Below are 25,913 nucleotides of genomic sequence, written 5' to 3'. Positions count from 1 at the left end.
GTTGGTTGAAATAATCTAAATCCAATTCTTGCTTTTGTCAACTGATTAACCATAAAGTTTTTGGTTCCACTCCTCATTGGTTACTTGTTCAATTAAATACATTGAACAAAAGTTTGGTGAGCCCATTTGTGATTGTTCTTACTTCTTTTTATTTGCCTGAAAAGGATAATTACATATGAAATATTTAAGTTATGCAAATTGATTGTATAAAGGAATTTTACAGTATTAATATCATTTTACCGTAGACTGGCTCCATCACACCGCATTTAGTGTGGCCCTTTCACGAACCATGTTAAAGCGGAATGTTTTGTGCACTGGGCTGGCTTTAGTTTTTTTATTTTTTTTAATGTCATTTCACTAATTATAGCAAATTACTTGACATATTTCACAGATTACCACACTATCTACGTCGCTCATGGGTAGCTAATCACTAATTGAATTTCTGTTTCTAATTGAAATTTATTACAAAGATGTGACCCTAGAGCTTACTTACACCGAGTATATCATCGGTGGGTACTTTGCTTACTGGACCATTGAAAGTCTCAATTCCTATTTGCCCAAGATCGAGAATTCGATCCAACGATTTGTTGACCTACAAATCTGTTATTGCGCAACTCAACCGTCAATCAATCAACGACTCCTCCTCTCCCCGTTCTACTGTCCAAACAGTCTAGCCGTTCTAAGTTCCGGGGTTGGGTCGGATAGGACCAGATTCAATAGGATCTGATAGTAGCTTCGAGTTCCGGTGTTATTGCGCAACTCAACCGTCAATCAATCAACTAAGCGTAAATGCAATACTAGTTCCATATGTGATCTTCGATATATGTCCATTTTACAATACTTGGATATTGTACACAATATGGTTTATATAAATTATTCCCAAAAAGAAACAATAGAAGTACAACATTTTCCAACCGCAGTCGTTGGTTTAGAGCATATATTATCCATTTCATAATTTGAAGCGGTAATTGTTCAAGTTTAGCTAGAAGAATCTAGCGGAGGAGAAGGCAGATATTACTCGGATAATTAGAACTGATATACACACATTACAAGTTTTCAAAAGCAGGTAAGTAAAGAAACAAATGTCATATTAATTCGAAAGATGAAGGCAAACAACGGAAAATAAATACAGTTTCTCCGGGGAAAAACTTCAGGAGGACTCAAACAAGCTTCCCCTAAATACATAGGGTCAGTTTACATTAGTAATGGAGATTCTAGTACCCTTCGGGCTTGTAGGCAATGAAACTGATGCACTGCACTTGACGAACGTTGTCGAATCCGATGATACGGATCCAGGCTTGTGGGTATGCTTTCTTGGCCTCTCCCACCTCAGCCAAGACCTGGGTAGCATCAGTGCACCCGAACATGGGCAACTTCCACATTGTCCAGTATCTGCCATCGTAGTAACCTGGTGACCTGTTGTTCTCACGATAAACGAATCCATGCTGCATATATCCACAACATAAACAAAACATTAACACATGATATTCATATTAATTATACATAATAGGAGCAAAGTATAAAACAGAGATGTTGACCTCAGTCTCGAATTCCAAGCAAGGAACCCATCCGTTTTTCAAAAGGTACTCAATTTCCTTGAGCAATTGCTCGTCAGACAAGTCAGGAAGGTATGAGAGAGTCTCGTACTTCTTCATGTTAATTGGTGGCCACACCTATACATATCCCACATAACGAACTAATTAAACAAGCTCCATAAGAACTAATTAAACAAGCTCCATAAGTATCACTCCTACTCGAGTACTTTGGCCCTGTTTGTTTGCATAAAAATTAAGACATCTGAATCTAAATGTATATCTGCATAATAAAGATGTTGTCTTTAGATTTGAATACTGATTAAGACTATTTATTTTTCAACATCTGAATGTGCATAATTTGTTTATTTTTAAGCATAATAAATATACAACTAACTTAATTAAATATTAGAAAAATATAAATTTATTAAAATAAAATCAATTTGATAAAACAAAAGGAACATTTATATTTACTAGTGATCTGGTGCAGATAGTTTGTAGTGGTGGTGGTGATTAGTGCTAGCGGCTAGTAATGGTGGTGGTAATAGTTGTGATGGTGGAGGTGGTTGGTGTTGTGGTGAGTAATGTTTGGCCTGTTGGTGGCAGTTGGTAGTGGTGGTGTTGGTTGATGTTAGTAGCTAGCGGTGGTGCTAGTAGTGATGGTGGAGGTGGTTAGTAGTAGGGATTTACCAAAATGGTGGTAGTGGCCGATAGTGGTGACTATGGCGCTGGTGGTGGCAGTGAATATAATTATGATAATGGAGGTGGTTAATATGGTATCCGTAGTGGATTGGCAGTGGTGGTGATAGCCAGTGGTCGTTGTGATGGCAGAGGTGATTGGTGGTGGTGGTTGTGGACAGAGTGATGATGAAAATAATCCACACAAAAACATCTTTTAATGATAAACTTTGTTAAAGATCTTAATGATTAAAATCTATTCAGACCAAATAAATGTTTAAATCTTACAATAAATATATACACTTAATAGTCTAAGGGCTGGACTATTCAGATTCAGACATCTTTAATCAAACTTTTGGTTGTTTGTGAATTTTGCCTTCCCCATATGTACATTTGGTGAAATTAAGTAAAAAATAATAAAGAGTTCAATTTAATTCTATAAACTAAACATTGAAAGAGATTTAAAGCTGCCACAATAAGTGAGATTAGTAAACAGTCAATGCAAAAGTTACTTTTGTCGGTACCCTGCAAGTTAAAATAGATAATATACACTTCAAATTACCTGCATGCACTGGACTCTTCCGCCATTGCTAGCAATGGAGGTAATGTCAAGGTGAGACTTTCTTGAAACTGGGAAGGAGGCGGCGGATTTGAGGCCAGTGAAGGGTGCAACCATGCTGGCTTGTGCCGCATTGGCTCCGGTGGCAACAGCCGCTGAGGACATCACTGAGGAAGCCATTGCTGTAAATAATTGCTCCGTAGCAACCCCCCCTCTATTTATAGTGATAACTGATAAGGTTACATTCACATCTTTTCCCATTTAACGGACAAAAAGAGCTAGCAAACTTCATCTTAGAGGAATGGTAACCATTGGATTATGTGGTTCTCTGCATTTCAAAATTAATGGCCCCTGATATTACCCACTCCTTATCTTATACCTCAAACTAATAAATGGAATATGCTTTTTTAAAATGACAATTTCCTGCTATTCTTTCTAATTTAAGCGGACAAGTTTTTCATTTCTAAAAATAATAATATCAGAACTTTAGATAAAAATTAATATGCAACCCCTGCATTGTGTTTTTCCTGGTTTGGTTTCGGCAGTAGAGTAATTTCTGCGGTAAATTTTGGTAAGCCTTCTAAGATTTTCGGGCCAGATTGTTAATGAATCGCTGACACTCATAGATCTCTTAAATTGTTTCCCCTAAACTTAGATTTTTTTTTTATTTTTTTTTTCATTTTGACACCTCGACTAAGTATTGTTCCTATTAAATGTCTGAACTTGGTCCTAAGTGTGTGTATCAAACTAAATCCACCTTACATATATTGTCAGTTTTAATTAAAATTCAACCAATTAAAACACCACTCCCATTTTAATTATACATATCAGATATTAAGTTTTGGTTTTAGGTTTTTCATTTTCAGTTTGGTTTCTTATATTTTTCAGTTTTGGGTTTTTATTTTCGGGTTTTAGTTTTCAGTTTTGGTTCCTTATTTTCCAGTTTTTATTTCAGTTTTAGTTTTCAATTTTGATTTCTTATTTTCCAGTTTTATTATTTGATTGGTTTAAGTGGTGGTTCTTTACTTGTATAACATAGTAGCGCACTTCTTCCTATCCGATGTGTATAATTAAGAGCCCGTTTGGATTGGCTTATAGCTTAAAGCTGTTTGCAGCTTATAAGCTGAAAAAAATAAGTTGGGGTAGTCTAACTTATTTTTTTTGGCTTATAAGCTGTTTTCAGCTTATAAACTGCTTTAGATAAACTAAGTTAAATGGGTTCAATTATTTTTTTAAGCTTATTTTAAGCACAAAATAACTTTAAGCTGGCCAGTCAAACACTCAAAAAAGCTGAAAACAGCTTATAAGCCAACTTATAAGCCAATCCAAACGGGCTCTAAATTGAGTGGAGTGTTATAATTAGTTAAATTTTTCACGTAGGATGCGATTGACATTCACACATAAGACTTAAAAAAAAATGAAACCCACCATATATGTTGCTCTATATAAGTCGGATTGTGTTTGATAGATATACCTGAGGCCAAGTTCAAGTGTTCAATATGAATAACACTTAGTTGATGTGTCAAAATAAAATAAAAAAGGACAAATTTAAGGGGCCGCATATGGATTAAGCCGTCTTTTTTTAATTTTTTTTTTTTAATCTCTTGAGAAAAGAGTCATATAACTAACATCCTTAAAGAACAACTACTCCAAATATACCCACTTGACTTACTATGAGTCTACAAAGGGAAGCAAATAAAATTGGTAAGTCTGTCTATCTATTTTTGAGCAGCGGGGGCCACACATGTGAACACCATCTGGCCATTACCGTTTTATGGCTACCAGAGTAATAACGGACCGGGGGTGGGGAAATATAGTTCGATAGGAGTTGAAGTAATCTAAAGCCAAAGCCAGGTTCTCCCAACTGAATATTATCAAAAAGCTTATAGTGAGTTATAGTTATACTCCGTACTGATTACTTGTTCAATTAAATAAATAGTACAAAAGTTTGGGGAGCCCATTTGTGAATTGTGATAGATTCTGACAATCAAAATGGAATGAATAAGTTGAGACATACGAATCTGTTCTCCTTAGGACCAATATAATATGGAATACCAAGATTTGTTGTATTACTTTCTTTGTCTCTGCTCACTGTTCTAGCAATATCTTGTGTTTAAAGTCTGCATTGTCTGAATTTTCAGTACTTGATAGTTGGTCCAAATAGTACAATCTGTTCTTCAATTGAAAAGATTTGGACATGATCCTTTATCTCTCCACCTCTCAGTTCTGACCAGAAAGGTTTGACATATTTCAATAGTGAAAGAATGGTCTAATAATGATGACAAATGTAGTTGTTACGCTACATCAGTTAATTGCAGACGTGCAAATAGTAGATAAGACAAAGGAGAAGGGGAAAAAGAAAGACTATGATCTAACCGCTTAAAGAATCTGTATAATAGTGTCAAACTACTACTGAAATGTAATTAGAAGATGTATTGTGTATAAAAAAAGGATACTTATTAACATAGGAATTAAGTTATGCACATTGGTTCTAGAAGGAGTTAGTGTCATTTCAGTGATTCTAGCAAGCTGCTTGCCTTTTTTGAGATTATCACACTACCAATGTCAGCCAATCAATCAACTATATGCCATAATACAGAACTATTTCGACACATGAACCTTCTATATGTATTTCTCACTACCGGGCTTGTACACAGAATGCTGTATGTATATAAATTATATCAAAAAGGGAGAAGTACAACATTTTCTTCGCCAGAAGGAGTCGTTGGCTTAGAGTATATATATCCATTTCATAATTTGAAGTGGGGAGAATGTTCAACATTAGCGGGAGGGGTCGTTGGCGCGCACTAGTTGGTGCTTATGCCCGCAATTAATTGCATTGAGAATGCAGATATTAGTAAAGAAACAAAGGTCATTAGTAGTTCTCGTATACTTTATTGGAATTGGAATTCATACAGTGAATAGAAAGAAAGAAAATGGCAGCCCGTTGCACTAAGCTCCCGCTATGCTCGGGGTCCGGGGAAGGCCGGACCACAAGGGTCTATTGTACGCAGCCTTACCTTATATTTCTGCAAGAGGCTGTTTCCACGGCTCGAACCCATGACCTCCTGGTCACATGGCAACAACTTTACCAGTAACACCGAGGCTCCCCTTCTCTGAATAGAAAGAAGGAGAATAAATAAAGTTCCACTGGGGAAATATGTAAGGAGGACTCAAACGAGCTTCCCCTAAATACATAGGGTCAGTTGTATTAAAAATGGAGATTTTAGTAGCCTTCAGGCTTGTAGGCGATGAAACTGATACATTGCACTTGACGAACGTTGTCGAATCCGATGATACGGATCCAGGTTTGTGGGTAAGCCTTTTTTGCCTCTCCGACCTCAGCCAAGACTTGGGTAGCATCAGTGCACCCGAACATGGGCAACTTCCACATGGTCCAGTATCTACCATCGTAGTATCCTGGTGACTTGTTATTCTCACGGTACACGAATCCGTGCTGCACACATCCACAACATAAACAAATCATTAACTTAAGATATTCATGTTAGTTATACTTAATAGTAGCAAAGTTTAAAAAAGAGATATTGACCTCGGTCTCAAATTCCAAGCAAGGAACCCATCCATTTTTCAAAAGGTACTCAATCTCCTTGAGCAATTGCTCGTCAGACAAGTCAGGAAGGTATGACAGAGTCTCGTACTTCTTCATGTTAATTGGTGGCCACACCTATGCATATCCCACATAAAAAAGTTTACAAACTTCATAAGTAGTAGCATTTGTAATCTAACACAGGGTTATTGTCATACCCCATTTTAACCGGGTTAAATTAAAAGTACGACATATTGGAGATTCCTGTTTTTGTTTTGTTTAAGGAGTCGCCACCTAATTATTTACGGTGAATTAGGACACCTAAAGTTTATTAAAGTTATGTTTAAAGTTAACTCTGTTTAAGGTCTGCGAAACTTAAGATTCTAGGTAAGGGTTCAATTAGTCTAAAGGGAAGGTATTAGGCATCCTTTAAGACCCATTAACAATGGTTAACCGACCGGACTTATGTTATTTAATTAAGGCTAAATGTAGATGTAAATATTTAAATATTTAAGAAAATACCTTGTAAGTATTGCTAAAGTTATTTAAAGTGAAACTTGTAGAAAATAATAATTGCATAAAAGAGTTTAGTTACAAATGAACTAAAAAAAAAAACAGAATGTGTAATGTTTATATGTTTTGGAGAAAATGACTAACAAATTTAAAAGATTTATTTAATAAAGTTTTATAGAAAGACTATTAGTTCAGCGTATATTGTGCGAAGGTTTTTTTTTTTAAAAACAAATATGTATTTCAAGTGCTAGACAGGAACTAAAGTGAAAAAAGTTATCCGTTGAAACTAATTTGCTTTTTATTTCTTAGAATAAACTAACGTTAGTGTAAGATTTGTGACGCTTTAAACTTCTAAAATAGTAAGCATAAATTATGATTCTCTTAGCCACAAGATGTAGTCATGCTATTTTGAAAATCAATTACTCAAATAAATGTTATAGATACTATAAATAGTTTTAAAAATAGAAGTAAATGTAATTTGTGGAATTAACTACCCATTACTAAACTAAAACCCTTAATGTTACTAAAGTTTATCTTAATTAACAAGCACAAATGTTAGTCATACACTACATGTTAAATGTACACAGAAATAAAAATAGAAGGATAGATATAATATAAATGGGCTTGGCCCATTTGGATTGCTGTGATCCGTTTGCAGCTGGGCTTCAGCCCAGTAACAATTTTTATGTGTTGCTGCTGTTGTCGCGCCTATTGGGCTTCAGCCCAGATTTTATTTCCTGGTTTGGCTGCGAATTGGCTGCTACTATATGGGGGCTGACTCGAGGAATGTTACGTTGGGCCTTTAACCCAACATCGGATGCGGAAGATGACGAATCCCTTGGACTCGTGCTCGATAGTCATGCATTAAAATGAAGGAAAAGAATTAGCATCCATTCAGACGAATCAACCAAAACTAGATAACAAAACACTGAAAGGCAAAACAAACATGCTGGAAGTCCAAACTAAACATTTTTAATGAAAACAAATAATGAAACTCAATGTACTGAAGGGGAGGCATTATGTTTTTATAATGGGCTGAACAGTTTTAGCACAAGAGATAAACTAAACCAGCTAAAAAAAAAAACGACAACAACCAACCGAAACTAAAATGTAATCTGCATAAAAAATTCTCGCTTCTATCAAATACCCGTCACAATATAGGGACTGAGTTTTTTGATTCAGGCTTTTGTCAAACAGGTAGATAGTCAATAACAGCGACGCAACAAAGATGGTCCATGGGAGAGGAGATACTTAAGCCAATGTAGCATCAATTTCTTTCAAAATAACAGGGGGCAGCAAGACCAAATAACAGAAGAAACGAGTAAAACAGTTTCAGTAACTTACGCGTATATCAGGTATATTCTACTGTATATATCATAATGCATACATGATGTCTCCTATTCCTGTAATAAACACCTACCAGTTTCATAGCATACGACGATACCTAATCAATATTTCAGTTTAATTGCCCACAGGAGTCAACAGGCAACAACACACAAATCATTTTGTAATGCAAGCATAGGGACAACAGTCACTAGATCCTTTCATATTTAGGATGCATAGCACTGATTTATCTTAATACCTACCTTGTCAAGCTAGTTTAATTTATCGCAAAACAGTGACGAATGATAATACATACTTCGAATTCTTGATTTCTTAACCCCCCCCCCCCCCCCCCCCCCATTTAGCCAACCCAGCAAAATGCAGCAAACTATATTGTACAGACAATCCCAACAGTCCATGGACCCATAGTTGAAGCTAGATCAAATTCATCATTGTTTCGAACAAGCAAACAGACATGTGATAATGCATAGTATATTTGTCATCGTAGGCAATGTGAGATGTGTTAATAGATACTGTTAGCCACAGATAGGGAATTAAGCAAATAGGACTGAACATGGACAAACTGTAAGACATTATTTGTTGTTGTCGAATTCCTATATACAAGATCTAAACCCCAAAATGAACCCTGAATACAGCCATATTATACTACTAATACATAACAGCGACAAAATCAAATCAGAGAAAAACAAAATCGACATGTCATATAACCATTTCATCGTATCTAACCCAAGCAGATACATACATATCGGTGTATATTACTTGAACAAATAGAGTAAAAGAGAGACAATGCTGGCCTGTTCTAATCATATAAGTAATATACCTAAGATATACACACAGTGGTGTGTATATCAGATGTATATCGAATGTATATCTTTTCCTTGTGTTGATAACCCACTGTATATCCTATGTATATGCGGTTTCAAATATGTCTTAAGTCCTGGAAATTCATTCTTAAGCAACAATAGACATCTTTCAAATTTATTTAGCATAGGTATCCGTCATAACTCCGAATTAATCTAGCCTTGAAATTTATTTTTTCTAGCTTCAGATGATTTCTCTGTTTTGTGTCTAAAAGGAAGCAGCTGAAGAACACTGAACATAATAAGAGGCAAGAAACAGCGTATATATTTTAGTTCTCCTCAGCATATCATATGCAGTTCAAGGAAAGAAAAGAACAAAGGGGCTTTATACTCACCAAAAAGCAATCAACCAACTGTCCTAGAGGGTTTATATTAGGCATGTTATGCACTAGAAAACTAGGAATAATAAAATCAGACCAGAACCAAAAGAAGCAGCGCAGCAGGAGATGTATACAACAGTCAAAGTTACCAGTTTAGACATCAAGAAACAGGATACCATATATTAACAGCAAGACTCGTTTTCATATAAATAAGAAAAGGATAAACTAGTTCCATAGTTCAAATCTGATTTAGCTAATCTATTCCAAGTAACAAAAAGAGGCAGAACTGAGAATAGAGTCATATTTCAGGCCAAACTTAGATGAAAAGAAAGAACTAGTCTGTTTAAACAAAGAGGAAATCGAGAAAGGAAAACAAATCGTTTCATGCCCATGTTATTAAAAGAGAACCTATTTTTAAGAGAGAAACAATAACCTTAAAAACAAATAAATATTAAACCTCAATATTCTTAACAAACATTCAATCCTTTCAGGATTCCAAAGGTTCAAGTTATTCGAAACAAAGAAACAAGAACTGAAAACAGTTTAGTCGAAAGCTGGGGTCATGATCTGATTATTTCATTGCAAACTAACATATGGATGAGTGCCGGCAAAAACCAACGAAGCCAAATTCTTCTCCACATATATTCTTTACACTATTTATGCTCTTATCTCAAGACATTCAGACCAATATCAGCTGACCTTCTCATATAGACAGGAACATGAAGGGGTATTATCATTAAAACTTGATACTGGTGGCCCTCAACAACCAACACATTATCCATAAACTTACACAAAAGAAGGAAACTTTATCCACCCAGTAATAATCAACATGCTTAGTAACCAACTACTCTAGCACATACAATCCCATTAAGGCAAACTAACTATATGATACAGTTCCGGTATCTCGGCAAACTGAACTGGACTAAGCAATACCCTCCACATTATTGAAGTTTAAACTAGTCATGTTTTCATAATTACGAGTCGATATAGAATTATGATTCAGCTAACAGAACCAACATAACATTTCTAAGCTACTCCAATATCCAACAAGATCTATGGACTATACCAATAGCGTGTTAAATCGTACTAACTTCATGTAAACAAGTTATAGGTGTCTGAACCAATTAAAACTGAGCATAAGCGAGTGTCAATGAACTCCCAAGGGTTATGCTAACCCACAACAGACTTGAGCAATTAAAATATCTAATCCGAGCCCAGGTTAATCTATGCAATCGTCAACCACCAATAACTTAACAATAATAATTAAACCTAAAACAAACTTATTAAGACTGACTGTATATTAATCTAAACAAACACAAATATACAAACATACGAACACAGGCACTGAATTAAAAGCGTGATGCTAAGGAGGAAGGTTTACCTTTTTGTGGTACAGTGAATGGGGCGTCGAGGCCTCGAATCTACACTTGAACTCGAACGAACCCGAAAACAGAACGGAATTTAAACAAAAATCACAGATTTAGAGTAGGTAAAGCAGAAATGTTGAGGGTAGTAAAGTATCCCTTTTTTTGATGAATCAAACCAGATATTAAAAAAACAGAGAGTGGGGATTCCTTTTTCTTCGAAAACGTTGAGTCCTCCCCCAAAACTGAATAATCCCCACAAAATCTGTTTCAAAAATCCCCTTTTATAGAAAAGAGAGGGGAGCGTATAGGCGTGGGGGACAAGGGAGACAGAGGAGACAGAGGCGTGGGGGAACAAGGGGAAGTGGAGAGGAGCGTGAGGAGGGAGACGAAGGAGTGGGGTCGTCGGTGAGTGGGGAGGAGCGTGGTGGCGATGATGCTGATGAAAGGGAGAGAGTAGGGTAGAGAGGGAGAGGGAGGCGGAGAAAAGGGAAAAGGAAAGAGAAAGAAAAGAAAAGAAAGAGAAAGGATTTAGGGTAAGAAATAAGGGATGGGCTTGGACCGGGTCGGGTCATGGTAAATTTTTTTTTTTGGACCGGGTAAAAGGGTAGTGGGCTGCATTATTTTGGGTAGGGGAATGACGTGGGCTGGTCTGAAATATTGGGGTAAATTAATTAGAGTATGGGCTAATAATTTAGCTGAAAAGAAATTGTTCCTTCCTCCGCTATTTTAATTATTTTTGGGTTTCTAATTTAGTAAGTAGTACAACATAGACTGTGTAAAGACAATAAATAATTAATATGTAGAAAAATAAATATTTTACAAAGTGTTGTCTTGTAATTAATTTAACGATTCCAAACCCGAAAACGAAATTATGACTAACCGTTTAAAATTTGTGATAAAGTAATGCTCATAATGTTGAAAATAAAAGTAATGATATTAATAGTAGTAGCAATAAAATATTGTGAAAAAATAAAGTATTTAGCTCGTCAGTAAATTTAAAAAAAAAATGAGTAAATTAAATAAAAGAGGGACAAAATTGGGTGTCAACAGTTATCAGTGAATTATTTGTTCTTTCCCATGTGTATGGTATATTTAGTGAAATCAAGGAAGAATAATACAGGGTTCAACTTCTCTACACTGATGACAGGGTATTTAAACAATCACATCACCAAATAAGTACAATTAGCCGCCCATAAAAAGTTCGAAAACTAAGGCAGGTTATCTACTATAACATGTTAAGATGCACATAATAGTATAAAAATTCTTTACACAGCCAGTGCATACAAGCAGGGCCGGCTAGAGGGTAAGGCCTAAGGCCATTGCTTTAGGCCCTCAAATTTTCGGGGCCCCATTTTCTAATTATAGTATATGTATAAGTTATTTTTTAAAAAAGAATTATTAAAAAGTATAGTATAGAAACTATGAAATATTTACTCCCTCCATTCCCAAATAATTGGTATCTTTCACTTCTCCAGAGTCAATTTGATTAATATTTGAAACTAAATTAGATTTGATTAATTCAATATATTAAAAGTTAAGATATTCGAAAACTATACGAAAAGTACCGTAAGTTGTAATTTTTCTGATATCAATATAATGAAAAAATACATCCGAAAAATATTGATCAAAATGTATACTATTTGACTCTGTAGAATGAAATATGACAAGTATGCTTGGATGGAACAAGTATATATAAAAAAGAATTTTTTTTTTTTTTTTTGAAATTATGATTGATATTGGTGTTGAAAAAAAAATAACTCATTTAAATCTTTACATTACCTCTAAACTCATCTACATTTGTCACTGGAATAAATGACACAAAATAAATTAAGGCCTCGTATTGCAGTTTGGCTTTAGGCCACCAAATTTGATGAGCCGCCCCTATGTACAAGGTAAAATGAACACTACTACTAACCTGCATGCATTGGACTCTTCCACCGTTGCTAGCAATGGAGGTAATGTCAAGGTTAGACCTTCTTGAAACTGGGAAGGAGGCGGCGGATTTGAGGCCAGTGAAAGGTGCAACCATGCTGGCTTGAGCAGCATTGGCGCCGGTGGCAACAGCTGCTGAGGACATAACTGAGGAAGCCATTGCTGAAAATAATTGCTAATATAATTAGCTTAAAGCTATCGCTTCGCTTGAACTTTGCTTTCTGGAGGGTCACTATATATAGCACTCCATCTATATTCAATGATAAGGTTTCACATTATTTTTCCATCTAACAGACAAAACCAAGCCATACCTCATCTTAGAGGAATGGTAGCCCATTGGATTATGTTGTTCTTGGCATTACAAAATGGATGGCGTCTGCCATCTGATATTACCCACTCCTTATCTTAAAGTTCCCAAACTAATGGATGGAATATGTTTTTTAAAAATAACAATTTCCTGCTATTTCTTCTAATTATAGACTGACAAGTTTTTCATTTTTAAAATACAATAATATCAGAACCTCAGAACGAAGAAATCAACTTTTCAAAGGGCTTTTTTTCTTGTTGTTTGTTTTGGCAGTACTGCAGTAAATTTGTGGCATTGGAGCTGCTCATTCTATAGAAAGCAACCCTTGTAAGAATTTGGGCCAGATTATTTATTAATTGTCTGATACTGAAGAGTTAACAGATCTCTTATGTTATTTTTTAACAGATATATTGTGAAAAGAGTCATAGCATCCTTAAATAACTACAAGAAGAAATCCCTTACCAGACTTACTAGGAGTCTACAAAGGGGAGCAACAAAATTGGTAAGTCTATCTATCTATTTTTGAGCAGGGGCCACACATGTGAACACCATGAGGTCATTGCCATTTTATGGGTAGCAGAACAATTGAAGTAATCTAAAGCCAATTCCATGGTTTCTCAACTGATTATCAATACAGTTTATAGTTATATTCGTTGCTGGTTACTTGTTCAATAATTTACATTTGTACAAAAGTTTAGGGAGACCATTCATTTTTTTTGCACGGATTGCCCGTCTTTTGGGGTGGTCTTTAAATTTTGCCCCTCATATTTGTGTTCTTTAAGTTTTGCCCTACGCTTGGATACCTGAGGTTCTGGGTTCGAATCCCCGCTCAGGCATAAAATAAAAAAATAATTTCGCAAGGCAGGGCTGGGGGAGTGTATGCCGGATCCGGCATACAATCCTTAAGGAAAAACTAAAGTTATGCCGGAAGGGGCAGACTTTGCCTTGAGACATTTTTTTTTTATTATTTATTTTTTTTACTTTTCAAGGCAAACTTTTAATTATGCCTTAAGGAAAAGTTTCGCCTTATGGGACATACTTTTAGTTATGCCTTAACCAAAAGTATGCCCCATAAAATATAACTAAAAGTATGCCCCATAAGGCGGAACTTTTCCTTAAGGCATAACTAAAAGTTTGCCTTAAAGAAAAGTTGTGCCTTATGACTCATACTTTTGGTTATGCCTTAATTAAAAGTCTGCCCCATAAGGCATAGTTCCTTAAGGAAAAGTTTTGCCCCATAAGGCATAACTAAACTATGCCTTGAGGAAAAGTTATGCCCCCTCCCGCATAACTTTAGTAATTCCTTCACAAATTTATGCCGGTGGGGGCATACTTTTAACGGGCAAACTTTTATGCCGGACCCGGCATAAACTTGTGAAGGAATTATCAAAGTTATGCCGGACCCGGCATACTTATGCCAAGTCTGCCCATAAGGCATAAGTATGCCGGGTCCGACATAACTTTGGTAATTCCTTCACAAGTGTATGACGGTGGGAGCATAGCGAAATTTAAACTCTGCCTTGCGATTTTTTCAAAAAATTTTGATTGTGTGTGGGTTCGAACCTGGAACCCATGAGTTTTAGCCGAAGGGCAAAATTTAATGATTTCAAATATGAGGGGCAAAATTTAAAGACCACCCCAAAAGAAGGGCAATTTTGCGAATTGCCCGAGACCATTTGTGATAGTTCTTACAATCAAAATGGAATGAATAAGTAGAGACAAACGAATCTGTTCTCCTTAGGACCATTATAATATGGAATACCAAGATCTGTTGTACTGCTTTCTTTGTCTCTGCAGACAGTTCTAACAATTTCTTGTGTTTAAATGTACATTGTTTGAGTTTTTTGGTACTTGATAGTTGGTTCAAATAGCACAATCTTTTCTTCAATTTAAAAGATTTGGACATGATCCTTTATCTCCCCCTAATTCTTCAGTTCTGGCTAGAAAGGTTTTAATTTGAGATATTTCTGTAGTGAAAGATTTGTCTGATAATGATGCCAAATGTAGTCGGTTTGCTACATCAGTTACATACAGACATATGGTAGAAAAGACAAACGAAAAAGGGAGAAAGAAAAGACTATGAACTACCCATATAAAGAATATAGGAGTACAAAATAGTATCGAATTACTTAAATGTAATAACGAGAAGTATGTGTATTCTGTATAGCAAAGGTTATTTAAGTGCTATAGGATTTAAGTTATGCACATTGATTCTAGAAGGAAATTTTATACTATTAGTGTCGTTTCAATCTTCTATATGCATTCACACTACTGGAATTGTACACGGTATACTGCATATATAGATTATATCCGAAAGGAAAAAAAATGGTACTACATTTTCTCCGCTGGAAGGAGTCATTGGCTTAGAACGTTCATAATTTGAAGGGGGGAGAAATGTTCTACATTAGCGGGAGGGGGAGTTGGGGCGCGCACTTGTGGTGCTTAAGCAGGCAATTAATTGCATTGAGAATGCAGATAATAGTAAAGAAACAAATGTCATTATTAGTTCCAATAAACTTGATTGGAATTGGAATCCATACACCGAATAGAAAGAAGGAAAATGTATACAGTTCCTCCAGGGAAAACTGTAAGGTGGATTCAAACAAGCTTCCCCTAAACACATAGGGTAATTAAGTTGTACATTAAAAGTGGAGATTTTAGTAGCCTTCAGGCTTGTAGGCGATGAAACTGATACATTGCACTTGACGAACGTTGTCGAATCCGATGATACGGATCCAGGCCTGTGGGTAAGCCTTCTTTGCCTCTCCGACCTCAGCCAAGACCTGGGTAGCATCAGTGCACCCGAACATGGGCAACTTCCACATGGTCCAGTATCTACCATCGTAGTATCCTGGTGACTTGTTGTTCTCACGGTACACGAATCCGTGCTGCACACATCCACAACATAAACAAAACATTAACTTAAGATATTCATGTTAGTTATAGTTAATAGTAGCTAAGTTTAAAAGAGAGATATTGACCTCGGTCTCAAATTCCAAGCAAGGAACCCATCCATTTTTCAAAAGGTACTCAATCTCCTTGAGCAATTGCTCGTCAGACAAGTCAGGAAGGTATGACAGAGTCTCGTACTTTTTCATGTTAATTGGCGGCCACACCTATACACATCCCACATAAAGAATTAATTAAGAAAACTTCAGAAGTAGTACCATTTGTAATCTAACACGGTTGTCAGTGACTTTTGTACTTTCCCATGTATATGGTGTATTTAGTGAAATCTACAACAACAACAACAACATACCCAGTGAAATCCCACAATGTGGGGTCTGGGGAGGGTAAAGTGTACACAGACCTTACCCCTATCTTGGAAGATAGGGAGGCTGTTTCCGGAAGACCCTCGGCTCAAGAGAAAACATAAGAAAAGGTCAGATAAGCACAAGCAGTTTAAAGCAAAATGAAAATGAAACTAAAGAAAGCAAACAAATCACGATAGAGCAGTCTGAGAAAAGGAAACAGTAGCTACCACAGATAAATAAGATAATTGAAGTACAAGAAACAACACATAGTAGCAAGCATCAAATGACAATAGACTATATCAAAACTGCGACTATCTACTGGCTTTCTACCCTAATCTGAGTCCTCCATAACCTCCTATCTAAGGTCATGTCCTCGGTAAGCTAGAACTGCGCCATGTCCTGTCTAAGCACCTCTCTCCAATACTTCTTCGGCCTACCTATACCTCTTCTGAAACCATCCATAGCTATTTGGTGAAATCAAAGCAGAATAATATGGAGTTCAACTTCTGTACGCTAACTGGGTATTTAAACTATCACGTCACCAGATAAGTACAATTAGCCTTCCATAAAAAGTTTGGAAACTGTTGATTTTTAAAAAAGGGCGGAACAGCAGAAAGACCAAAATGATTGAAATTGTCTCTGAATTTTTATGCCAACATAAAAACAGAAAATCTGCTGAATAAAATTCAAAACCCTAAAATATTTCAGCTAAACTTATCTAACTAATTTTAGATTTAAATAAAGTATTCTCCCTATGACTAAATCATTTATTATTCTAGTAAATCACCAGTAAGCAAATATTCGACAGAAACTAAGGCAGGGTATCTGCTACAACAGGTTAAAATACACTAATAGTATACAATTTCTTTACATAGTTGGTGCATACAAGTTAAAATGAACAATATATACTACAAACCTGCATGCATTGGACTCTTCCACCGTTGCTAGCAATGGAGGTAATGTCAAGGTTTTGCTTTCTTGAAACAGGGAAAGAGGAGGCGGATTTGAGGCCAGTGAAAGGTGCAACCATGCTGGCTTGAGCAGCATTGGCGCCGGTGGCAACAGCTGCTGAGGACATCACTGAGGAAGCCATTGCTGTAAATAATTGCTAATATTAGCTTAAAGCTATTGCTCTCTGGAGGTTCATTATATATAGCACTCCATCTATATACAATGATAAGGTTTCACATCATTTTCCCATCTAACGGACAAAACCAAGCCATAACCTCATCTTAGAGGAATGGTGACTATTGGATAATGTGGTTTAGTGGTTCTTGACATTACAAAATGGATGGCCTCTGTTATTACCCACTCCTTATCTTCAAGTTCTGAAACTAATGTGTGGGATTTGCTTTTAAAAAAAAAAACATTTTCCTTCTATTTTTTCTAACTAGTTCTGATCACAAACATTTTTTAATGTTAATATATTATTAAAATTTCACAGTACAAGTTCAAAATGATGAATGTTATTTCATTTTGTTGTAGTACTATTTAAACAATAAAAGTAAAAGCATCAAATAATAAAATTTAAAGAAAAAAATAGCAAGTTCAAAATGATGAAATGTTGTCTCATTTTATAGCATTTGAATTAAAATTAATAAATTAAAATAGCAACAAATAATAATGACAAACAAAATAATACACGGTATTTTCAATTGACATAATCAACTATCTCATCTAACCCTCCGAAAACAACCCAAAAGGGGTGTTTAATTGTAAATATAGCCAAAGAAATTGTCACACCCCACCCTTAATAAGGCGTGATTGACACCCGACACCTTACGGAAACCGAGCGAACCAACTTATAACTTGTATTCTCTATGTCTCGCATGACAAAATAAGGCTAAGGCTAGCTATGAACGTAATATCATGCATAAATATATGTCCAATGGACCCACGACGCCAATATAACGACCAACATAACATAACGAAACCATACACAGGAACTATCTGCAAAGCCTCTATGAACATGACTGAAGTATACAAGTCGGGACAGGGCCCCCGACATGCCCTGAACAAAAATCATACAAACATATATACATCCAGACTCGGCAGCGCTCCAGGAAGAAGTGGAGCTCACCAATCATAACTGGTACCTAAAGGCAGCCTACGATGAAAGATCCTCGTCTTGTCTATCTACACTTGCGGGTATGAACGCAGCGTCCACAAGAAAGGATGTCGGTACGAACGATGTACTGAGTACGTAAGGCATGAATAACAACATAATAGGAAATATAGAACATAACATAAAATAAAAATAACCTGTATATCTGATTGCCTCATAAGGCGGATACCATACATGCTTAGCTTTCTTTTAAAAAAAACATTCCTCATATATATATACAAATAATAGTGTTGCGAAACGTGCAGCCCGATCCATAAATATTTTATATTGCTGCGGAACGTGCAGCCCAATCCATATATCGTATCATCATCTTGCATATATATTGCCGCAGAACGAACGGCCCGATCCATTTATCCCATATATCCCGCGTCCGGACATCCCGCGTCCACGACGATATCCAGCTGATCAGGTGGCTATGCGTATATAACGCCTCACCTTTCTCCTTACCCCATATGTACATATTATGGAGCAATTATCATCGCTCTATCTCACATTGAAGGAACAATGATTATAAGGTGAGATCAACAACAATGAGTGGAATCAAGAAAATCATGAAATAAGCTCAGTAATCTCATCTTAGCATTAAAATCATAAGCTTTGGAATTTCTAGAATTAAAATCATCATCATCATGTTCATCATAGAAAAAATATCGTCTTTAGTATCATAAAAAGCTTTTAAGAATCATGAACTTCTAACTTTTGGAAGTAAGAAGGTTATGGAAACATATATGGAATCATAGCATAGGAATCATGCCTTTTGAAAGAAAGGGACTAGCCTTAACATACCTGTTCAACCTCCAATTATCTACACTTATTTGTCCGAGCTTGCAAGTATACATTTAAGAGGATTCACACAATCGTTAGACTCATCGTAGTATATTTGTGCTAAGCTTTCAAGTCAAACTATTTTATATCCTGCTGAAAATCGGGCAGCATTTCCCCTGTTTCTATGCCTAGCCCGGAATCTCAATTCAGCAACCAACAAAAACAATACCAAAATCAATAACATCATTTACAACACCAATATGTACCATAAAACAGCCCACACACTGTTTTCCAACTTCCATAACTAACCAACTTACTACACAATTATTTAACGACTTTGTCTCCAAGAATGAGCCTTAAATAATACCAAAAGAGAAAGACTCACACCTTAATCTTGTTGAAGTAGCAATATCCCCGATATCCGCTTTGAATCCATGTCAAAATCCACCGCAAAACAAGACTACAATCACAACCACGCGCTATTCGGACCTAAACTAATATTCCGTCACTTGAAAATTGCTCATTTTTTTGATATTCTCACACCCTCAACTATTTTTCTGGAATTTTCTAGGCAAATCTGATGGAAAAAAATGGGTTATTACCCTTTATATAAGGGTCAAATTCGGGTCGGGGTCGCTGTAGCAGTACTGTAGCAAGTCGGTTGCTGTAGCAGTACTGTAGCATGCGTTTCTGTTCTGTCAGCCGAACTTGTAACGTTCATAATTCTCCACTCCAATGTCCTATCAATGAGTGGTTTGTTACGTTGGAAACTAGACTCGACGAAATTCATTTTAAGATTTTGAAACACCTTAAAATACTTCATATGCTAAGAGATATTCTTCCCTCAAGTTGGACCAAAATCTTCTCATGAAACTTTACCCGTCCTTTCTCCAAAGTCGTACTACTCCATTTCTTCCACTCATTTCCTTATAAAACCTTCCGGTATACCTTATATACATCCTTCACTCATTAAATATACTTAATAATGTTTGCTCCTTATATTCCAAAGTGATTTTACTTAACCCTAACTCAACGTACTTATGTTTCAAATTTGATAAGTGCTCTTCGAAGATACGGGGTGCAACAGAAATATCCCTAAATTATGATCACAGACTCAAACAATATCTTTTACATGCTGCTAAGAGGAAGATTTATGATCATTCATTAGGTTCCGAAGAGTCACTACAAGAAAAAATATATTTGGCAACAAAATTATTTTTGTTGCCATAGATTGATTAGTGTTTTAAAAAGTATTTTTGGCAACAATTTTTTTTTATTTTTTTTTTGCATAGACTTTTCCCAACGGCTGCTATTGCAATAAAGTGCAACAACTTTTTTTCTTTGGTGCGAAAAGTATTTTTTGCAACAATAATCAATATTATGGCAACAACATTAAATTCTTTGGCAACAAAAAAGTTCTTTGCCAACAATAAAACTAAGTTATTGCCAAATATTAAATTTTTTATTGTCATTTCTATACTTTCTCGTAGTGAATAAAAGAAATATAATTTGATAAAAGAAAATCAGAAAGGCTGAGTTCAAGTATACCATTATGAAATGTGCAAAGGAATGATCGAGGAACTGAAAAGGAGAATAATTGTCAGGTTGAAGCATGATTGCTTAGAAGTGATCAGTAAGAACACTAGCTATTTGTATGGCAAGCTTGAAAATGCTTTATTGCAACAGCTGATCCGTTTGAATTACAGTCATTGGCATCGGTGGTTTTGCCGGTGTTCAATTCTACCTAGCATAAATTGAGCAATTCTCAACGGATACCAGTTGAGAGTATCACGAGTGACCTTGAGGACAAGGTCAATTTCAAGCGAGAAGGATTGTCATGACCCCACTTTAATTAGTGTCACGTGAGAGACACATGCTATTGATCCTTCAACATAAATATACTGGAACTATTGTGGAACGGGCATGAACGAAAATTAGGTTTCACTTCTCTTCTCCAAAATTCTTCTTCTCCTCAAATTCTCTTCTCACCTACTCTAATTCTCTTCTAATTCTTCTTTCCTACTCTAATTTGTTATTAAATTGTATTGCAAAAACGTTGAAACAGTAAAAAAAAAAAAAAAAAAAAACTGAAACCAGAAAACAGAAACTGGACAGATTCTGGAAAAACCAGTAGAAAACGAAAACAGAAACTGGAAAAATAAGAACAGTCTCTGAAAAATATTTAAGAATTAAAATCGAACCCACTGAATGCACAGTGTGTCCTTAAGGAAATTATTCCCCTCAAGTACCCGAGGTTAATGGAATATATCCTCCCAGGATAGAACGATCTTACTCACCGGTGTATCGGTACCTAAAACAACGGTGTCAGCGAACCACTCAACGGCAGTAAACTACACTGGAATTTATTTGTGCAGAAGAAGAAGAAGCTTTGAAGTTCAGAAATTTCGTAAGGAAAATTCTGAGGAAACGGTGGGAAATTTAAATAAAATATGTGAAAGAACCGGGTCACGGGTCAGACATGCGGATTCGGGTCACTAACGTGTAGGATTGGATAAGTTAATTAATTAATTAATTAAAATTAAAGAAAATTTGGTCCAAAAATATTATCAATCAATCAGATCATTTGACTAAATCCAAATCCAAATCCGAAGCCGAAGCCGAGCCGAGCGACGACGACGGCGCGAGGGGAGACCCTCTTCTTAACCCTTTAGCAACAAGAAGGAGTACTTCTACTTTTAAGTAGGAGAACTTTTCTTTCCACTACCAATGAGGGACAAATGCTCATTTTATAAAGCAAGAGGAGCAACTCATTTTCCCTCCACTTCTTTTCCCTCAATTTCCCATTCAATCTATCATTTAAACCCAACAATCCCCCACATGAATGGGGAATGGCTATAAGATAAAGGAATGCACGGACAAGTGTGTAATTTACAAGCAAGGATTAATTGCATCTGGATAAGTAGGTTTCCCTTTGAACTTTCCGTAGTGAACATATGTCGGATATACTCGGTCAATCGGTAGATTTGATATCTTTGAACCGTCGAGCTTTGGTGTATACCTAGACAACCACATGTCACACAATCAATCCTTTACCGTCTATGGTTTTTACGGTTGTGTTCGTTTCAGTCATGAACACCTCCTGGTTTCATGAGTGTATAGAGAATGGGCTTCTTACAATCATCCTCTTTGAAGCGGCTTACACTTCACACTCACATAGGTGATTCCTAAACGTGTTATCGCGTAGATACACTATTTGGTCAAACCTGCCAAACTTAGAAACCATTAAAAAACTTAAGCTTTATTAACTCGTTAAAAAAAACCTTAACGTTTTATCCTTATTCCTGAACATTGTCTTCATCATGAGAATGGATTGAGTTATTTGACAATGCCGAACTGTCAGTCACAACTTTGTTTGATCTCCTTGAACCTAGCTCTTGGGATCTCCAGTCTGCTAGGTAGAGTTACCGCCATGATGACTTGTCCTTAGCCTTAAACCCATTCCCTTAGATGATCTTTCAACCGCCTCTCTAGATAGGCCTTTTGTGAACGGATCCGATACGTTATCTCTTGACTTTACGTAGTCAATAGTGATAACACCACTAGAGATTATACGTAGTTGTCTAACGGTATTGTGTCGCCGTCGAATGTGACGCGATTTTCCGTTATACATAACGCTCCCTGCCCTACCTATTGTCGTTTGGCTATCACACTGTATACATATAGGTGCCAAAGTTTTGGGCCAAAATGGAATATCTTCCAAGAAATTTCGAAGCCATTCAGTTTCTTCACCGGCCTTATCTAAAGCTATAAATTCAGATTCCATTGTAGAGCGGGCGATGCATGTCTGCTTTGATGATTTCTAAGACACTGCTCCTCCACCAACGGTGAAAACATATCCACTCATGGATTTAACTTCAGATGATCCGGTGACCCAGTTTGCATCACTATATCCCTCAATTACTGCGGGATATTTATTATAATGCAAAGCATAGTTTTGGGTGTGTTTCAAATACCCCAAGACTCGTTTCATTGCCATCCAATGAGTTTGATTGGGATTACTCGTGAATCGACTCAGCTTACTAATAGCACATGCTATATCTAGTCGTGTACAATTCATAATATACATCAAACTTCCCAAAACTCGTGCATAGTCCAATTGTGGGTCACTTTCACCTTCATTCTTTTGAAGTGCAAAACTTACATCAATTGGAGTCTTTGCAACATTGAAATTTAAATTCCTGAACTTGTCAAGTACCTTTTCAATATAATGTGACTGTGATAATGCTAGACCTTGTGGAGTTTTATGGATCCTAATTCCTAAGATCAAATCAGCAACCCCTAAGTCTTTCATGTCAAATTTGCTAGCGAGCATACGCTTCGTAGCATTTACATCGGCAATATCTCTACTCATTATGAACATGTCATCAACATATAAACAAACAACCACTTCATGATTTGGAGTATTTTTAATGTAAACACATTTGTCACACTCATTAATCTTAAATCCATTTGCCAACATTGTTTGGTCAAATTTCGCATGCCATTGTTTGGGTGCTTGTTTAAGTCCATAAAGTGACTTAACAAGTTTGCACACTTTCCTTTCTTTACCAGGAACCACAAAACCCTCAGGTTGTTCTTTGTAAATTTCTTCCTCCAATTCTCCATTTAAGAAAGCTGTCTTGACATCCATTTGATGGATTTCAAGACCATATACGGCCGCCAGTGCCACTAACACCCGAATAGATGTTATTCTTGTTACCGGCGAGTATGTGTCAAAGTAATCAAGGCCTTCTTTTTGTCTATAACCTTTGACCACAAGTCTTGCCTTATATTTGTCAATAGTGCCATCAGCTTTCATTTTCCTTTTAAAAATCCATTTTGATCCTAAAGGTTTATTTCCAGGAGGAAGATCAACCAATTCCCATGTATGGTTGTTCAAAAAATTATTCAATCTCACTATTTACTGCCTCTTTCCAAAATGCTGAATCAGAAGATGACATCGCTGCTTTAAATGTTTGAGGCTCATTTTCAAGCAAGAATGTCACAAAATCTGGTCCAAATTAAGGAAGTCGATGTCCTTTGACGTTTGCTACGCCTTGGATCCTCTTCACTTGGTGTACTTTCCTTTGGTTCTTCCCGCGGTCGTTTAGATCTTTCACTTGACGACTCACATTCAGTTTTATACGGATAAATGTTTTCAAAGAATTCAGCATTATCTGATTCAATTACCGTATTAACATGAATTTCGGGATTGTCCGATTTATGAACCAAAAACCGACAAGCTTTGTTGTTTGTAGCATAGCCAATAAAAACACAATCCATAATTTTTGGTCTGATTTTTACCCTTTTGGACAAAGGAACTTGGACCTTTGCTAAACACCCCCACACTTTGAAATATTTCAAGTTGGGTTTTCTTCCTTTCCATAGTTCATATGGAATAGATTGTGTTTTGCTGTGGGGCACCCTGTTGAGTATTCGATTAGCTGTAAGGATAGCTTCCCCCCACAAGCTCTGCGGTAAACCGGAACTTATTAATAAAGCATTCATCATCTCCTTTAATGTTCGGTTTTTCCTTTCTGCAATTCCATTTGATTGTGGTGTGTAGGGGGCAGTAGTTTGATGAATAATCCCATATTCCAAACATATCTCTGCAAAAGGAGATTCGTATTCTCCACCCCTATCACTTCTAATCATTTTTATCTTTTTATTCAATTGGTTTTCCACTTCGTTTTTGTATTGCTTAAATGCATCAATTGCTTCATCCTTACTATTATGCAAATACACATAGCAATATCGAGTGCAATCGTCAATAAAGTTATAAAATACTTTTCCCACCGCGAGATGGTATTGACTTCATATCACATATATCTGTGTGGATTAAGTCTAAAGGATTTGAACTCCTATAAATAGACTTATATGGATGTTTAACAAACTTAGATTCAACACAGATTTCACATTTTGATTTATTACACTCGAATTTAGGCATTACTTCTAAATTAATCAATTTTCGCAAGGTTTTGTAGTTGACATGTCCTAAACGAACATGCCATAAATCATTTGACTCCAATAAGTAAGACGAAGCTGAATTCTTATTAATACTGTCAACAACCATTACATTGAGTTTGAAAAGGCCCTCGGTGAGGTAGCCCTTTCCTATGAACATATCATTCTTACTTATTACAATTTTCTCACTAACCAGCACACACTTAAACCCGTTTTGACGAGTAGTCCGGCTGAAACTAAATTCTTCCTAATTGTTGGAACGTGCAGAACATTGTTGAGAGTCAGCACCTTGCTGGAAGTCATCTTCAGAAGTATCTTCCCATATCCTTCAACCTTGGCTGTTGCAGTATTTCCCATAAACAGTTCCTCTTCGGGTCCAGCGGGAGCATAGGTTGCAAATGCTTCCTTTATAGCGCAAACATGTAGAGTGGCACCAGAATCAAGCCACCACTCCTTTGGGTTTCCAACCAAATTGCACTCCGATAGCATTGCACACAGATCATCCATGTCATCATTCTTCTCCACCATATTGGCTTGTCCCTTTCCCTTGTCCTTTTTCGGGAGACGACAATCTGGGGCTTTGTGGCCAGCTTTCCCACAATTATAGCAATTGCCCTTGAATTTTTTCTTGTTCTGCTCCTTACTCTTTCCAAAAGGTTTCTTCCTTTTCTTATTCTTTGGAGCAGCTTCTTCAACGATGTTCGCTCCCATAATCGTTGAATTTCCACGCGACTTCTTTTCAGCTGTTTTGTTATCTTCCTCAATCTTGAGACGAATCACGAGATCTTCCAACTTCATTTCCTTGCGCTTGTGCTTTAGATAATTTTTGAAATCTCTCCACGAGGG

At 36.4% G+C, this 25,913-nt stretch overlaps 3 protein-coding genes across 3 annotated transcripts; all 3 read right to left on the bottom strand.

Moving 5' to 3' along the window:
* Window positions 1–1,071: 1,071 nt before the first annotated feature.
* On the bottom strand, window positions 1,072–2,991 carry LOC132623505 (ribulose bisphosphate carboxylase small subunit, chloroplastic 3-like). The gene is made up of 3 exons (XM_060338272.1): window positions 2,773–2,991; window positions 1,539–1,673; window positions 1,072–1,445 (listed from the first exon to the last, which is right to left on the bottom strand). Exons 1-3 carry the CDS (start codon window positions 2,947–2,949, stop codon window positions 1,215–1,217), a joined length of 543 nt encoding a protein of 180 aa, XP_060194255.1. The 5' UTR covers window positions 2,950–2,991; the 3' UTR covers window positions 1,072–1,214.
* A 2,679-nt stretch (window positions 2,992–5,670) lies between these two features.
* LOC132623771 (ribulose bisphosphate carboxylase small subunit, chloroplastic 3-like) lies at window positions 5,671–13,008 on the bottom strand. Its single transcript, XM_060338579.1, has 3 exons — window positions 12,636–13,008; window positions 6,320–6,454; window positions 5,671–6,226 (listed from the first exon to the last, which is right to left on the bottom strand). Exons 1-3 carry the CDS (start codon window positions 12,810–12,812, stop codon window positions 5,996–5,998), a joined length of 543 nt encoding a protein of 180 aa, XP_060194562.1. The 5' UTR covers window positions 12,813–13,008; the 3' UTR covers window positions 5,671–5,995.
* Window positions 13,009–15,435: 2,427 nt separating this feature from the next.
* On the bottom strand, window positions 15,436–17,345 carry LOC132622971 (ribulose bisphosphate carboxylase small subunit, chloroplastic 3). The gene is made up of 3 exons (XM_060337662.1): window positions 17,130–17,345; window positions 15,941–16,075; window positions 15,436–15,847 (listed from the first exon to the last, which is right to left on the bottom strand). Exons 1-3 carry the CDS (start codon window positions 17,304–17,306, stop codon window positions 15,617–15,619), a joined length of 543 nt encoding a protein of 180 aa, XP_060193645.1. The 5' UTR covers window positions 17,307–17,345; the 3' UTR covers window positions 15,436–15,616.
* Between the last annotated feature and the right edge of the window lie 8,568 nt (window positions 17,346–25,913).

The sequence above is a fragment of the Lycium barbarum genome, chromosome 12, assembly GCF_019175385.1.
Source record: "Lycium barbarum isolate Lr01 chromosome 12, ASM1917538v2, whole genome shotgun sequence".
Taxonomy (NCBI): domain Eukaryota; kingdom Viridiplantae; phylum Streptophyta; class Magnoliopsida; order Solanales; family Solanaceae; genus Lycium; species Lycium barbarum.
This window is presented reverse-complemented; position numbering and strand designations above follow the sequence as displayed.